Source organism: Thamnophis sirtalis, unplaced genomic scaffold (genome assembly GCF_051295495.1).
Source record: "Thamnophis sirtalis isolate CommonGarterSnake01/CBP01778 unplaced genomic scaffold, rThaSir2_p1.2 scaffold_8, whole genome shotgun sequence".
Taxonomy (NCBI): domain Eukaryota; kingdom Metazoa; phylum Chordata; class Lepidosauria; order Squamata; family Natricidae; genus Thamnophis; species Thamnophis sirtalis.
In genome coordinates, this window is record NW_028261388.1 from 49,081,180 (window position 1) to 49,096,180 (window position 15,001).

At 41.0% G+C, this 15,001-nt stretch overlaps 1 protein-coding gene across 2 annotated transcripts in view; it reads right to left on the bottom strand.

The window, feature by feature from the left end:
- LTN1 (listerin E3 ubiquitin protein ligase 1) overlaps nucleotides 1-15,001 on the bottom strand; it is a 38,039-nt gene that overhangs the window by 8,231 nt on the left and 14,807 nt on the right. For both annotated transcript variants that reach the window (XM_014072990.2, XM_087721563.1), the window contains 12 exons: nucleotides 12,555-12,747; nucleotides 12,085-12,324; nucleotides 11,193-11,346; nucleotides 10,177-10,327; nucleotides 9,531-9,732; nucleotides 3,918-4,077; nucleotides 3,625-3,729; nucleotides 2,933-3,075; nucleotides 2,568-2,703; nucleotides 1,616-1,757; nucleotides 1,284-1,497; nucleotides 592-829 (listed from right to left, as the gene is read on the bottom strand). In XM_014072990.2, the coding sequence (XP_013928465.2) occupies nucleotides 592-829; nucleotides 1,284-1,497; nucleotides 1,616-1,757; nucleotides 2,568-2,703; nucleotides 2,933-3,075; nucleotides 3,625-3,729; nucleotides 3,918-4,077; nucleotides 9,531-9,732; nucleotides 10,177-10,327; nucleotides 11,193-11,346; nucleotides 12,085-12,324; nucleotides 12,555-12,747 (2,078 nt within the window). The remainder of the gene's footprint in view (nucleotides 1-591; nucleotides 830-1,283; nucleotides 1,498-1,615; nucleotides 1,758-2,567; nucleotides 2,704-2,932; nucleotides 3,076-3,624; nucleotides 3,730-3,917; nucleotides 4,078-9,530; nucleotides 9,733-10,176; nucleotides 10,328-11,192; nucleotides 11,347-12,084; nucleotides 12,325-12,554; nucleotides 12,748-15,001) is intronic.

Genomic DNA, 15,001 nt, shown 5'->3' on the forward strand with positions numbered 1-15,001 from the left:
TTCCAGGAGGTGGGGATTTCTATCAGGTAGAAAGATATATCTGCTGATACATATTAGATTAGATGCTTATGTTTGGCTTTGAAGAATGCCAGATTCTTATTGAATGAAAAATAAACCAGGCAGATCAAGGAACGCAATGGCCAAGATGATTAACTGAGTCACACTGGTGCCTATAAGATTCATATTGTACATATCTAGAATACAATCAGTGTACTTTCAGAGTACAATGAACTAGAAGTCAATTTTAATTTTGCTCCCTCCTCCAGCAAATTTTTATACATACCATATCTATGAAGAAGTTATTAAAGGAAGCTCAAAAGGTTACAGTCGTAAATATCTCTATAGTGTACTACCCTATCCAGCTCATAAAAAATCTGAACTATATAGGCTTGAGGTTATAATCACTAGTTCTGTTATCTTCCACTGAAAACAAAACCTAGGTTGATTAAGAAATTATTAGTATATAGAAAATATATACTATTTTATTGTGATAGTACTTCTATATTCCTTAGCTTTAAAGTATCTCTTATACTGAGAAAATTAAAAAGAACTAGATCACAGCATGCTCTAAGGAAATTGGAAATAACTTACTTGTTTAGCATGTGGTACACTGCAATTTGAACAGGTCTAGCTCTGAAGAGTAATAACGGAGAAAAAGTATTTAACAAAGTCTGTAGATTGTCAGGGAGATTTGTTTTCTGACCAGCAACAAATTTGGCAGGAAGCCTGTGGTTCAGTAACTGATCCTTTGATATATATGTTAAAGCTTTACCTAAAGATTTCAATATGGAGTTCTGAAATGATGTTTCCATTACATCTTGTTCTTTTCCTGTATAGAAGGTACAAGATAATTCACAGCCTGAAATTATTATAACAAATATTCAAGTAGAAATTATAAAGAATGATTTTCATCTAAAGTGCCATTAATAATATTCAGTTGTACATTCAAAATAATAGCTTTACATGATGCCACCAGTGAAATAGAAAAACTGAAATGCATTCAAAGAATTCTGAAACAACATGGTAGAATGGAAACTATGAAGGAAACTATGAAGGAAAATTATGTGCAGATTTTTTTCTTTATATCATCCTAGAAACCACAAAATATACCTATATAAATCTATACTGCAAATCTTAAAATCAAATATTTACTAACAAAATCCTGGCGTGTTAAATAGCCTGTCAAGGTATTTTTATGTTATGGCTCTACATTGCCTGTCTGTGTATTTACCCTCCGTCAAAAACTTGCCTGTCTGTGTATTTACCCTCCGTCAAAAACTTACGGGTGATTTTTGCCAACAGAGGCAAAAGCAAGCTATGAATGCCTTCCGAAAAGAACTCCTGCCATTCAGACATGAGATTTTTTGGAAATTTTTCAACAATTTCAGGAGTTGTTGCCTGGAAGTATGCACTTAGAGAAGCACTCAGGTCACAGCTAACAGAAGCAAAAACTTGAACCTGGGCAGCAGGAAAGACCTCTGGGTTTTCACAGGTTGTCTGTAAACAATTAAATTAAATTATTATTTTTCATAGCAAATTTTAAAATTTTCCTACAAGGAATGTGAAATTCTTTAAATGTAGAAACTATATCATTCTTTTTATGTTTGTTACTTACTTCTAACCATGCTAGCATAGAGCACATGACAAAATCCCATTCACTCTCCAATAAGGAGACAGGCTTCTTCAGCAACAGAGAAATGAAACGGATCATTTCTATATTTAAACCAAGCAGCTGTGGATTTGTTTCTTGTAGATTGCTGAGGCAAAAAATTAAGAATATGTTTAGAATCTAAACTAAAATGAAAGGGCAAATGCTTGTATTACAATACAACCAACACTTTCAATTTTTTTTCTTTCAAGATTTCATTTACTAAAGAAAACATTCAGGTGAGAAAGTTGAAAGCAAACAAAAATGCAAAGAACAAAAATGTATTTCCAATACAAAAAAGTATCAGCAGTTCAGCACTGCACTGTGGAATTCTTGGTGCTCTCTTAGCTTAATTGTTTGCTTGCAGATGTTTCAATACCCGACCAAGAAAAACATGATGTTGGGTAAAGAAACGTCTAGAAGCAAACAATCAAGCTTAGAGAGCACCAAGACCTCTCACAAACAGTACCTGATTTATGGACAGCTCAGCTTGTCTTATGAGGTATATTAAGCTATTTCTCTTTGGTGAAAACCAACATTCTCAAAGCACAAAAATATATACTGCAATTAAGTTGTTTTATATTGCAATGGCAGCTTCCAATAAGAAAAATGAATACATGTAATAAAATAATTGATTCTAGAAGTTTTTTAAAAAGTGTTAACACTCATTATAATTGTGAACAATAAGAGTATATTAAGATGCACTCTTATTCCTGTTACACACAATGTCTTTTCTAAAACAAAATGCATTCAAATGCTAGAATACCTCTAGAGGACAAGTTTGTCAAAGCTGATACAAAAGACAAGCTTGCAATTATTGGACTAAAATCATAGATTGAAATACATAAAATTCAAGTGGGAGCAAACCTATTTTAGTTATTCTATGAATTATTTTTGAAAAATAAGAAAAATAATTTACCAGCTGAAAAGAAAACTATCTTCATAATCACTGCGCCAAGATACAATGACCTTCAATATTCCAGCCATTAGTTCTCCGTAATCAGTATCTTGAGTATTCAAGCAGGAATTTAAAATGCCAAGATATCCAAATGCTCCTGAACAGTGTGAAATATTAGTTTAATAAATGTTATTAAATGTCTTTGAGTATAATAAGAAAACAAAAAAGTGTTTAGTGATCAGAACTGAATACTGACTATTCTAGTAAAGTAACAAGGTCCATTAAAATAGTTTTGCAATTATCAATTGCAAAAAAATGTTGTTATGTGCACTAAACGTCCTATTCCAATTCAATGTAGCATTGTAGAAATTATTTAAGACACTGACCCTCAGGACCAAAGAGATCAGTTCCATTGCATGTCATTAGTTTAGCTGTGAACCTAATGACAAGTTCTTCCTTATCTTCGTCAGGTAAAACTGTAGACAGATTCTGAAGTGTATGCAGGTTTCCCTCAGTTAATGGGAAAAAGCTGTTCACAAGAAAAAGAAAATCAAGGAATCAATATAAAATTATTTTTGTATTGATAAATTTAAAAAATCAGGATGACAGAGATTGTTATATACAGAACTCTATGAGTAACAAAACATATTTAACTTCAAAAAAGTAAGACATTTTGGACAGCTGCACCATTTATTCGAAAGTTATGGATCTAGGGTTAGAAATTTTAAGTAATATAGGATATTAGAGAATTGAAGGGATGTGTGCATGTTACCTATTAGTTAATATAAGATTCAGATTCAATAGACAACTATTACTATCATGCATGTGTGTGTGGTGTGTATACACATACACACATATAAAAATACACACACACACACACACACACGCACACACATGTACTGCCCTACAGAAAAGGATAAAGTTTCTTCTGACTGCGACCAATAATGGTGATGGCAACATAATTTCTGTTTGCAATGTAAGACATTTTGTACTGCCTTTTTTTCCTGTCTTGATTTAATCACTGTAATAGTAGGACAAAAAATTATAGTTTCCATGCACTCCCAGTTAACTATCATACCTCTCAGATGAATCAAAAAGTGCTTTAATCTCACAGGGTGCAAAGTTTTGTGCATTTATCAATTTAGCCATGGTTAAAGCCCAAAGTCGTCCGCTCTCTTTTGATCTACAAAGAATTCAAAATTTCTAAGATTAACATGGCTTATATACATATGAATACAAAAAAATCATTTGTATTTATTTTAGGTGAGAATTGTTTATATAAAGGCACTTATATACATTTATAATGAAAAAAATCAAGATAATCTCTAATAAAATCCTTATGAGAAATGCATATTTTCCTTCAATATTTACCTATTGAACAATATTTGTAAAAGATGGGAAATATTATTGAGTAGATAGAAATTTTCATGTGAAATTTTCATTACTTCAGCATTATGAAGAAATTCAAGTAGCAGACCAGATGGGTTTGCTAATTCTTCAATCCACTGTAAGGCATACAGCTGTTCTACAACTAAAAAAACACAAATATATATTTTATTTCTATAATTTAACAGTTACTAGTTAGATATATACATTTATTTACCGTATTTTGGGAGTATAAGATGCACCTTTTTTCCTCAAAAGAGGCTGAAATCTGGGTGCATCTTATTCACTGAATACAGCAATTTGTGCCTCCCGAAGCCCCGCCCCCTTCATCAAAATGGCCTTGCATACCCTTATGGAGGCTTTTAGAGAGCTCCTGGGGGCTGGGGAGGGCAGAAATCAGCAAAAACCAGGCCTTTTTTGCCCCTCCCCCAACAGCACTCTATAAGCCACCATAAAGGTATTGACAAAAAACGGACCTGTTTTGGCAAAAAACGGCCTTTTTTTGTTCATTTTTGTCCCCACCAACCCCAGGAACACTCTGCAAGTTCCCCCAAGGCTATTCATGTCTTTAAAAAAAAAAAAAAGGTCCATTTTCATGCCGTTTTGGGGAGGTTTTCAGAGTGCAAAAACACTCTAACTGATTGATGAGAATTACGTTGATCAAGTACTGTGCCATCAGAAACAAAGTTTTAGGTGCTGCTGATTGTCAGCGATTTCCTTCTCCAGCACATGGATAAATACATCTGGAAACATCTACCTACCTACTCTCTCTCTCTCCCTACCTACTGTATTTCTTTCCACCTACCTATCGTCTCTCCCTACCTATCTACTGTATTTCTCTCACTATCCCTCTACCTATCAACCTACCTACTCTCTCCCTATCTACTGTATTTCTCTCTTTGTATCCCTATCTATTTCTCTCTCTCTATCCTTCTACCTACCTACCTACCCTCTCTCTCCTCTCCCTACCTACCTACTGTATTTCTCTATCTCTATTTCTCTCTCTCTCTCTCTCTCTCCCTTTATTTACCTACCTACCTTTCTCTCTCTTTCTCTCCCTTCCTGCCTACTGTATTTCTCTCTTTCTCTCCCTCTCTATCCCTACCTACTTTTTTAAAAAAACTGCCTCTTCAAAACCTTTGTATGTCTTATACTCTGGTGTGTCTTATACTTCGAAAAATATGGTAACTCTTTTTGGTTTTATTAAATAACAAAACGCTGTATTTAGTGTATATTTATTTATTTGTTTATTTATTTATTTATTTGTCTTGTATGCCGCCCACTCCCGGAGGACTCCGGGCAGCTCACAAAAGACAAGGGAAAGGAGGGAATGAGACAAAGACAACATATTAAAAACAAAACCAACATTCACAATTTCTGTGGAGGTAGATGCTTCTCAGCTCCCCCCAGCCTGCTGGAACAGCCAGGACTTGGTGGCTTTGCGGAAGGCTGGGAGGGTAGTAAGGATCCGGATCTCAACAGGGAGCTCGTTCCAGAGGGCCGGAGCTGCAACAGAGAAGGCCCTCCCCCGGGGAGTCGCCAGCTGACATTGGCTGGCAGATGGAATCCGGAGGAGACCCAACCTGTGCGATCTAATTGGTCTGAGAGAGGTAATCGGCAGGAGGCGGTCTCTCAGGTACCCAGGTCCGATGCCATGTAGGGCTTTATAGGTAGCGACCAGCACCTTGAAGCGGATTCGGAGACTGATAGGTAGCCAGTGCAGCTCGCGGAGGATAGGTGTAACGTGGGTGTATCTTGGTGCACCCACAATCGCTCGCGCGGCTGCATTCTGGACTAATTGGAGTCTTCGAACACTCTTCAAGGGCAGCCCCATGTAGAGCGCATTACAATAATCCAGTCTTGAGGTCACAAGGGCGTGAGTGACTGTCTGAAGGGCCTCCCAATCCAGGTAGGGTCGCAATTGGTGCACCAGGCGAACCTGGGCAAAGGTCCCCCTTGGTCGCAGCCGACAGATGGTGTTCTAGAGTCAGCTGTGGGTCCAGGAGGACTCCCAAATTGCGAACCCTCTCTGAGGGGCGTATAATTTCGCCCCCCAGCTTGAGAGATGGAACAGTTGGACAATCTTTGGGAGGGAACATCAGAAGCCACTTGGTCTTGTCTGGATTGAGTGCCAACTTGTTTGCTCCCATCCAGACTCTAACAGCCTCCAGGCACTGGCACATCACTTCTACTGCTTCGCTGAGTTGGCACGGGGCAGACAGATACAGCTGCGTATCGTCTGCATATTGGTGATACTTAATCCCGTGCCGGCGTATGATCTCACCCAGCGGCTTCATGTAGATGTTAAATAGGAGGGGGGACAGGACCAAACGCTGCGGCACCCCATACTTGAGGGGCCTTGGGGTCGATCTCTGCCCTCCGACCAACACCGACTGCGACCTGTCCGAGAGGTAGGAGAACCACTGCAAAACGGTGCCTCCCACCCCCACCTCTCGCAACCGTCGCAGAAGGATACCATGGTCGATGGTATCGAAGGCCGCTGAGAGGTCAAGAAGCACAAGGATAGAGGGGTGACCCCTATCCCTGGCTCACCAGAGATCATCGATCAGCGCGACCAAAGCAGTTTCCGTGCTGTAACCAGGCCTGAAACCCGACTGAAAAGAGTCTAGATAATCGGCTTCATCCAAGGACCGTCGGAGTTGCGAGGCCACCACTTTCTCAACAACCTTCCCTACAAAGGGAAGGTTGGAGACTGGCGATAGTTGCTCAAAATGGATGGGTCCAAAGACGATTTCTTCAGGAGGGGTCTCACCACCGCATCCTTTAGGAGGGGTGGGAAGATTCCCTCCTGGAGAGAGGTGTTCACAATCGTCTGGATCCAGCCGCGTGTCACCTCCCTGCTGGTCGAGACCAGCCAGGAGGGACACGGGTCCAGTATACAAGTGGAGGCACTCACCGCTCCCATGGCCTTGTCCACTTCATCAGGAGAAGCCCGTTGAAACTCAATCCATAAAGCATGCTCAAGACCCTCCCCCGGTACCTCGGCTGGTATCGTGCAACTGGAGTCCAGCTCTGTCCGAATCCGAGCGACTTTATCCGTCAAATACTGAACAAATTCCTCAGCTTTACCCTGTAGAGGGTCACCCGCATCCCTCCCTTTCAGGAGGGAGCGGGTTATTCTAAACAAGGCGGCTGGGCGCAATTCGGCGGATGCAATAAGGGCGGCAAAATGCGAACATTTCGCCGCCTGTATTGCCACGAGATAGGCTCTAATAAAGGCTCTCATCAGTGCTCGGTCTGACTCAGATTTACTGGTCCTCCAGCGACGCTCTAGGCGTCTCTTTTGGCGTTTCATCTCCCGGAGTTCCTCGGTGAACGAAGGAGCCCTCCCGGATCCGCCGCCTCGGAGAGGTCGCAAAGGCGCAATCCGGTTTAGAGCCCCCGCCGCTGCTGTATTCCAAGCAGCGACTAAGGACTCCACCGGATTGTGGACGATAGTGTCAGGTATTTCTCCAAGCACTGTCTGAAACCCCATTGGGTCCATCAGGCGCCTGGGGCGGAACCACCTAATCGGTTCCTCCTCCCTACAGTGGGGGATTGGCCTCCGAAAGTCAAGCCTCAGCAGGAAGTGATCAGACCATGACAAGGGCAAGGTTTTAATGCCCTTCAACTCTAGATCACATCTCCACTGCTCCGACAGAAATACAAGGTCAAGTGTGTGACCCGCTGAATGAGTCGAACCTCGAATTACTTGGGTCAAGTCCATGGCTGTCATGGAAGCCATGAACTCCTGCGCCCCATCAGAGCGTTCACCAAGTGTAGGCAGGTTGAAATCCCCCAGAACCATAAGCCTGGGGAACTCCACCGCCAACTCGGCTACTGACTCGAGGAGCGAGGGGAGGGCTGTTGCAACGCTGTTGGGAGGTAGGTACGTTAGCAGCAGACCCACTTGACCACCAAGGTCCAGCTTCATCAACAGGGACTCACACCCGACAAACTCCGGAGCAGGGATCCTACGAGGAACTAAAGACCCTCGGACGATGACAGCCACTCCTCCACCCCTTCCCTGGGGTCGTGGCTGGTGAAACACCTGAAAACCTTCTGGGCACATTTCAGTGAGGGAGACTCCTCCCTCTGGGCCCAGCCAGGTCTCAGTAATACATGCCAGGTCTGCCCCCTCGTCTAAAATTAGGTCCCGGACAAGGGGAGCTTTGTGAACCACAGACCTGGCATTTAGCAACAACAGCCTAAGACCAGGGCCCTGACAATTCTCGCCACCTGGCCCTGGAGTGGAACTAACAGAGCCGGAAGGAGGGATCTCTGTGATGTAGCGAACCCTCCTTCCCCGGTAATGGCCAGCCCTGAAGTTCCCGTCATACCTGCCCCTCCCCATAGTGACCGTAATGCTCCGGCCCTCCCCCGCTACCGTAGACCCTCATAAACACTCATTCTAGGACGGGAAGTAAGTCTGGGCCCCTACCACTTCTGCAGTGGCACTCAGTGGAGGAGACACCAGGCAATACTCTCAACCCTCTCATACACACGCAGCCACTCACCCATGCAGTCCCCACGAAATAAGTTAAACACAGAAAATACAACAGTATGAATTTAAAAAAAGTGGGTGCAAACATCAACCAAGCATACCATTCACACTACATTCCTAAAATTCACGGAGCACTGCGCTAGTGTGATGTAAGACAATGGTGTGCAGATGGAGGGCGAGCTGCTCCGCTCTTCTCCCCTCCTCTCCTAGATTATGATTTTGACTTATTAATTCACTAAATAAAGATACGTTGGTATAATAATACATTAAGAAACTTATAAGAAAGCTTACTTTCATTATTTAAAAAATAATTGTTTATAGTTCATCTATAATTTTATAATAATAAATGTTATAATAATTTATATAAATAATATAAATATAAATAATTTATGACAATTTTAATTATCAATAAAGAATTGAAAATGAGATGCAATAATGAGAGTTAATTGTGGTATTTCAACAAATATAAATAGTTTATGGCATAGAGTAGTTTTTCTCAAGCTTTTTAACTTGGAGAAAGCCTTAAAATAATTTTCAGATCTTAGGAAACCCTTGTATAAAAATTGGAAAAAAATATTAAAACTGCTCAAAACTATTCACTTCTAAACTCAGGTTGTAAACATTTTGAATTGTGTAGGTTAGAAGTGAATTGTTTTCATGTCCCAATAGCAAAGCAATATGCCCACAGCCAAGTCATGGGGTATAAAAATTCCACTGCCACAAGCATGAGCATTACATGGCGTAGATAGTTTAAAATATTTTTTTTTCAATCATGTTCTCTTGGTGAACCCATAGTGACTTGTAGCAGAACCCTTGGGTTTCACAAAACTCTAGTTGAGGAATGCTGGCCTAGAACCTAGAAATATCATTGTGGATGGCACCTATTAATTATACAAAACATATCATAACATATGGTTGTGACGTTCTATTGTTTATCCCAATATGTCATTATTAACCTCTGAAGTTTTAATATAATTTTATTATACATTTAATGTAACATACGCCACATTTGGCAAAACGGCAATAATAGAAAAAAAGAATATAATAGATTGTCACACACAGGTTTAATTATTATTAATTTTGCTATCACTTACTGATATTATCAATTTTTCTTCTTTCTACTTCAGGGTTTTCAAATGCAGACTCCTTTTCCAGTATCAATAATGCCATTCTACTAAGCAGAGCTGTAGTACAAAGATGACTTGGAAGTTTAGCTGGGATAGAAAATTTATGATCTATTCCAGGTAATTCACAATTAATACTTAGTCTTCCTTCCAGAAGTGGCTTCCTCAACCACTGTAATGACATATAAAAAACATGTAAAGTATATCTTCCTTTGAGAAAAGCAAAATTTCAAATATTTCATTCCATATCGATATAAAATTTTATGAAGATTTAACATTTAATTAATAATATTAAAACTAGATATGGCATTAATTGTCAAAGGATATATTTACATTACACATAAATAAAATATACATTATTATAAATATAATGTATAATTATATATGTAATGTATATTTCATCTGAAATATTGCTATACTTAAAATATATTTCAAATTAGTATGTTGAAAGCAATTATTATAATGTATATTTTATAATAATATCTTTCTTACACCTTCCATTTAAGCTTAAAATAATTAATGCAGGCTCCTTAAATGAAAAAAAATCTAAGCAAGTAAAATATGAAAACACTGAAGATTACTCTGCCATGTATCAATTTTGCTTTAGTTTACATACCTCACTGGACAGAGACTCCCGCATCTTTTCCCATTCAGTCTGAGTTGGAGTAAGCCATTCAATGTAATCATTCAGAACACAAGCAGAAACATCTTCAGCTTCTAGCAATGTAGTCAACAAATCACTGACCACAGAGATCAAAACCTGCAAACTGAAAATAAACCAACTTTTTGCTTGATACAGAATTTAGATAATAGCAAACTGTATATAGACACAATCTGACCAAGATTAACAATGAAACAATCATTTAGTATAAGAAGCCTCAACAAACCTCATATAAAATGAATTATTATAAATTTATTTCTGTAAAAATTTGGAAGGTAAATCTGGATGATTTGGCAGCCTACGCATTTTAACAACACAACAGAACATACAGAATATCCATGGAAGACGAGGCAGTGTAGTAAAACAAAAGCTGCAATGGTAAAGTTTATTAAGTTATTACTAGAACCTTAATCTCAATAAAACTTACTTTATAGGAAAAAGAACAAGAACCAAATGGGATGGGGAAAATGAAGTTCAGGAAGTCCACTATTTACTATCATTCATTTTGTCTGAAGTTATAAAGCTGCTGAAAAATGTGACATATGACTGGTCCTTGCACTTATGACCAATGCAGCATCCCCAGTCATATGATTATAATTCTGGCACTTGACGACCAATATATGTTTACAAGGGTTGCAGCATCCTGGGGTCATGAGATCTCCATTTGCAACCTTTCCAGCATCTTCCAACAAGCAAAATCAATGATTCATTTAGCGACTGAATGATTTGTATAACTACCATAGCAAAAAAAAAACCATAATGCTGTGAACGGTCAAGTGATAATTTGTTTAATGACTGCATCATTTAGTAATGGACGTCCAATTCCCTTTGTGGTCATGCTTTCAAACAAAATAAATATTGATCTCAGAATGAAATCTGAAATCCTACTTACAGGATATTTTAAAATCACTAGTAGTCTGAATGATGACTAGCTTTGAGCAAATAAATTATGCAGGGCATTCTAAAACTACCTTTTAATGTCCAATACTGATGTTTGAAGCTGGTTCTTGACCCAGAATGCAGATTTCTGTAGAAAGCTGCTCTCCTTATGCAGAATGCTACGCTGACGCACAAGTGAAGTGATACCACACATCCAAGTATGCTTCAATTTATTTACAAGGAAATCTACATGAAGGAAAAAATGGATCCAAATTTTAACTATTAAACAGAATGATACACATTAATCATGCTTTAAAACCGAAAGCTTATGAGCAGAATGATGTTTTCATCACTTAAGTAAGAAAGCTATGTCCTTATTTTCCAATGAAACTATTTTACGGATAAACGATAAAAAGGTTTATCAACTTATACTTCGTAAAAATTAATACGCATTCAATTACAGATTAGATGTCATAACCATGAAAAAAACACATTGCTATATCTGCTTGCTGAATAGTACCATGCCTGATTCATCCTTATTGTTTTATAGAATTAAATTTTTAATGTTTCTGCCAAGATTGCATTTTTTAAGAAACTGCATATTTCTCAATTGAAAAAGGTGTGATTCTAGTTCCTGTTTAAACAATTTGTTATGTACATTCAAACATAAACTTAAATGCAGAAATTCTGTTTTCTCAGTATTTCTACTTGAAAACATGATCACCATTTTTGCAATATTTGATTCTGTATGTGTGTGTGTGTTTATGTATACTTACATATATAACATGTGTATATATACATGTATATTATGTGTATGTATGTAAATGTATGTATGTATGTATGTATGTATATAAGTAAGTAAGTAAGTAAATGTGTATGTATACAAGGAATCAAATAACTTGCAATTTTTAGTTACAAATAGGTGGTAAGAAATATACCCAAAAAATCGACATGGAATTAGTCATACATACTAGGCAACTGTACCTGATAAACATGTTATATCTTGGGTCTGTGCACATAACTGGAAAATAGTGAATAATAAATCTTCAGAGGATGGCATTAATAAACATCCTTTAACCGAAGTGAAAAAACTGGAGGCTATGTCACAGATGAAAGACACTGATAGTTCTGTATTTCCAGCTTCTGAAAGATCCTTAGCTTTTGACAGAGCGGCTTGAAGTTTGTCAATTATTCTTTTAACATAAACTTCACCAATTAAGGACTCTGTGGATTAAAAGTGACATTTTATTACATAATCATAAAACCACCAGCTCTACTACTATCTGAGTCCTCATTTTTAGTGTCCTGAAAAAACTCTGGCTTTTTATTACCACACATAAATACTGTACTGTCTAACTCACCTACACCAGTGCCTCAACTTTTCTATCCATGGCAAGTTAGCCTCTAATTCTCCTAGAAGTATATTACTCATTATAGAAGTCTGCACCACTTACCATTTTTAATTAACTGAGATAATACCAAGCTTAGGAGAGTCCATTGTTCTGAATGAAATGATTCGGCTGAAGTTACTGTCATCTTCAAGCTGATGTTACACAGATCATGGGCCAGAGTCACAAGCTTCTCACCTAATACATCTCCTTTTAGCCATGCAGAACTTAACGAATGTTTCTCAGAGCTTGAACAGGCCTAAGATTTAGAAAGTACACAAATATTTTTCAAAGTAGTTGTTCACTCTTTTAATCTCAAAATAAACCTAGGTTAGGTTTAGGTTTAGGTTTATTAGCATTTGTAGGCCGCCCTTTTCCCTGAGGGGACTCAGGGCGGCTCACACAAAACCAGGAAGGGGGGGATACAACATTAAGATAACAACATATAATAAAATAATAGGCAACATTCATTCATCATTCGGGCGGGGTAACGATCCTTATCCCCAGGCCTGACGGGCGAGCCAGTTCTTCAAGGCTATGCGGAAGGCTTGGACGGTGGGGAGGGTACGAATCTCCACGGGGAGCTCGTTCCAAAGGGTCGGGGCTACTGCTGAGAAGGCCCTCCTCCTTGTAGTTGCCAGCCGACACTGGCTGGCTGATGGGATGCGGAGGAGGCCTAGTCTATGGGATCTTATAGGTCGCAGGGAAGTAATTGGCAGAAGGCGGTCTCTCAAGTATCCAGATCCACTGCCATGTAGGGCTTTATGGGTGATTAATAGCACCTTGAAGCGCATCCGGAGATCGACAGGTAGCCAGCGCAGCTCGCGGAGGATAGGTGTTATGCGGGTGAATCGAGGTGCACCCGCAATCACTCGCGCGGCTGCGTTCTGCACTAGCTGAAGTCGCCGGATGCTCCTCAAGGGTAGCCCCATGTAGAGCACGTTGCAGTATTCCAGCCTAGAGGTCACAAGGGCCCGAGTGACTGTTGTGAGAGCCTCCCGATTCAGGTAGGGTCGCAACTGGCGCACCAGGCGTACCTGGGCGAATGCCCCCCTGGTCACAGCCGTTAAATGGTGGTCGAATGACAGCTGTGGATCCAGGAGGACTCCCAAGTTGCGAACCCTCTCTGAGGGGTGTAAAATTTGACCCCCCAGCCTGAGTGTTGGAATATTGGCCAAATCTTTGGGAGGAAAACACAACAGCCACTCGGTCTTTTCTGGGTTGAGCACAAGCTTGTTAACCCTCATCCAGTCCATGACGGCCTCAAGGCCCCGGCTCATCACATCAACCGCTTCATTGATTTGGCACGGGGCGGACAGATACAATTGAGTATCGTCCGCATATTGATGGTATCTAATCCCGTGCCTACGGATGATCTCTCCCAGCGGTTTCATGTAGATGTTAAATAGTAGGGGGAATAAGACCGAGCCCTGCGGCACCCCATAATTTAGGGGCCTAGGGGACGATCTCTGCCCCCCCACTAACACCGACTGCGACCTGTCCGAGAGGTAGGAGGAGAACCACCGTAGCACGGTGCCTCCCACTCCCACCCCCCGCAGTCGTCGCAGAAGGATACCATGGTCGATGGTATCGAAAGCCGCTGAGAGGTCAAGGAGGACCAGGATGGAGGAATGTCCTTCATCTCTGGCTCTCCAAAGATCATCCATCAATGCGACCAAAGCGGTTTCTGTGCTGTAACCGGGTCTGAAGCCTGACTGGAAGGGGTCTAGATAGTTTGCTTCCTCCAAGGACCGTTGGAGCTGGAAGGCCACCACCTTCTCAACAACCTTCCCCAAGAAGGGAAGGTTGGAGACCGGGCGATAGCTGTTAAGAACAGCTGGATCCAAAGATGGTTTCTTCAGGAGGGGTCTCACCACCGCCGCTTTCAGCGCGGCGGGGAAGTTCCCCTCCCGAAGGGAGGCGGTTACAACCGCCTGGATCCAGCCTCGTGTCACCTCACTGCAGTTAGTAACCAGCCATGAGGGACACGGATCCAGAACACAGGTGGAGGAACTTACAGCTCTCATGGCCTTGTCCACATCCCCGGGGGTAACGTCCTGAAACTCAACCCAGCGCTGTTCTAATTGGTCCCCCTGTGCCTCGGCTGGAACTGCAGGTGTGGAGTCCAAGTCCGACCGAAACCGAGCAATTTTGTCCGCTAGGAATTGGGCATATTCTTCAGCTCTGCCCTGCAGGGGTTCCCCCGTCTCCCTTTTGTTCAATAGGGAGCGGGTTATCCTGAACAGGGCGGCTGGACGAGACTCAGCGGATGCGACCAGGGTGGCTATGTGTGATCTTTTTGCTGCCCTAAGTGCTCTGGTATATTCTCTGGTGCAGGTGGTTACCATTGCTCGGTTCGATTCGGACTTATCGGACCTCCAACGGTGCTCTAGGCATCTCCTCCGGCGCTTCATTTCCCGGAGCTCCTCGGTGAACCAAGGGGGTCTCCGGGATCCGCCGCCTCGGAGGAGCCGCAGTGGCGCAATCCGGTCGAGGGCCTCCGACGCTGCCGA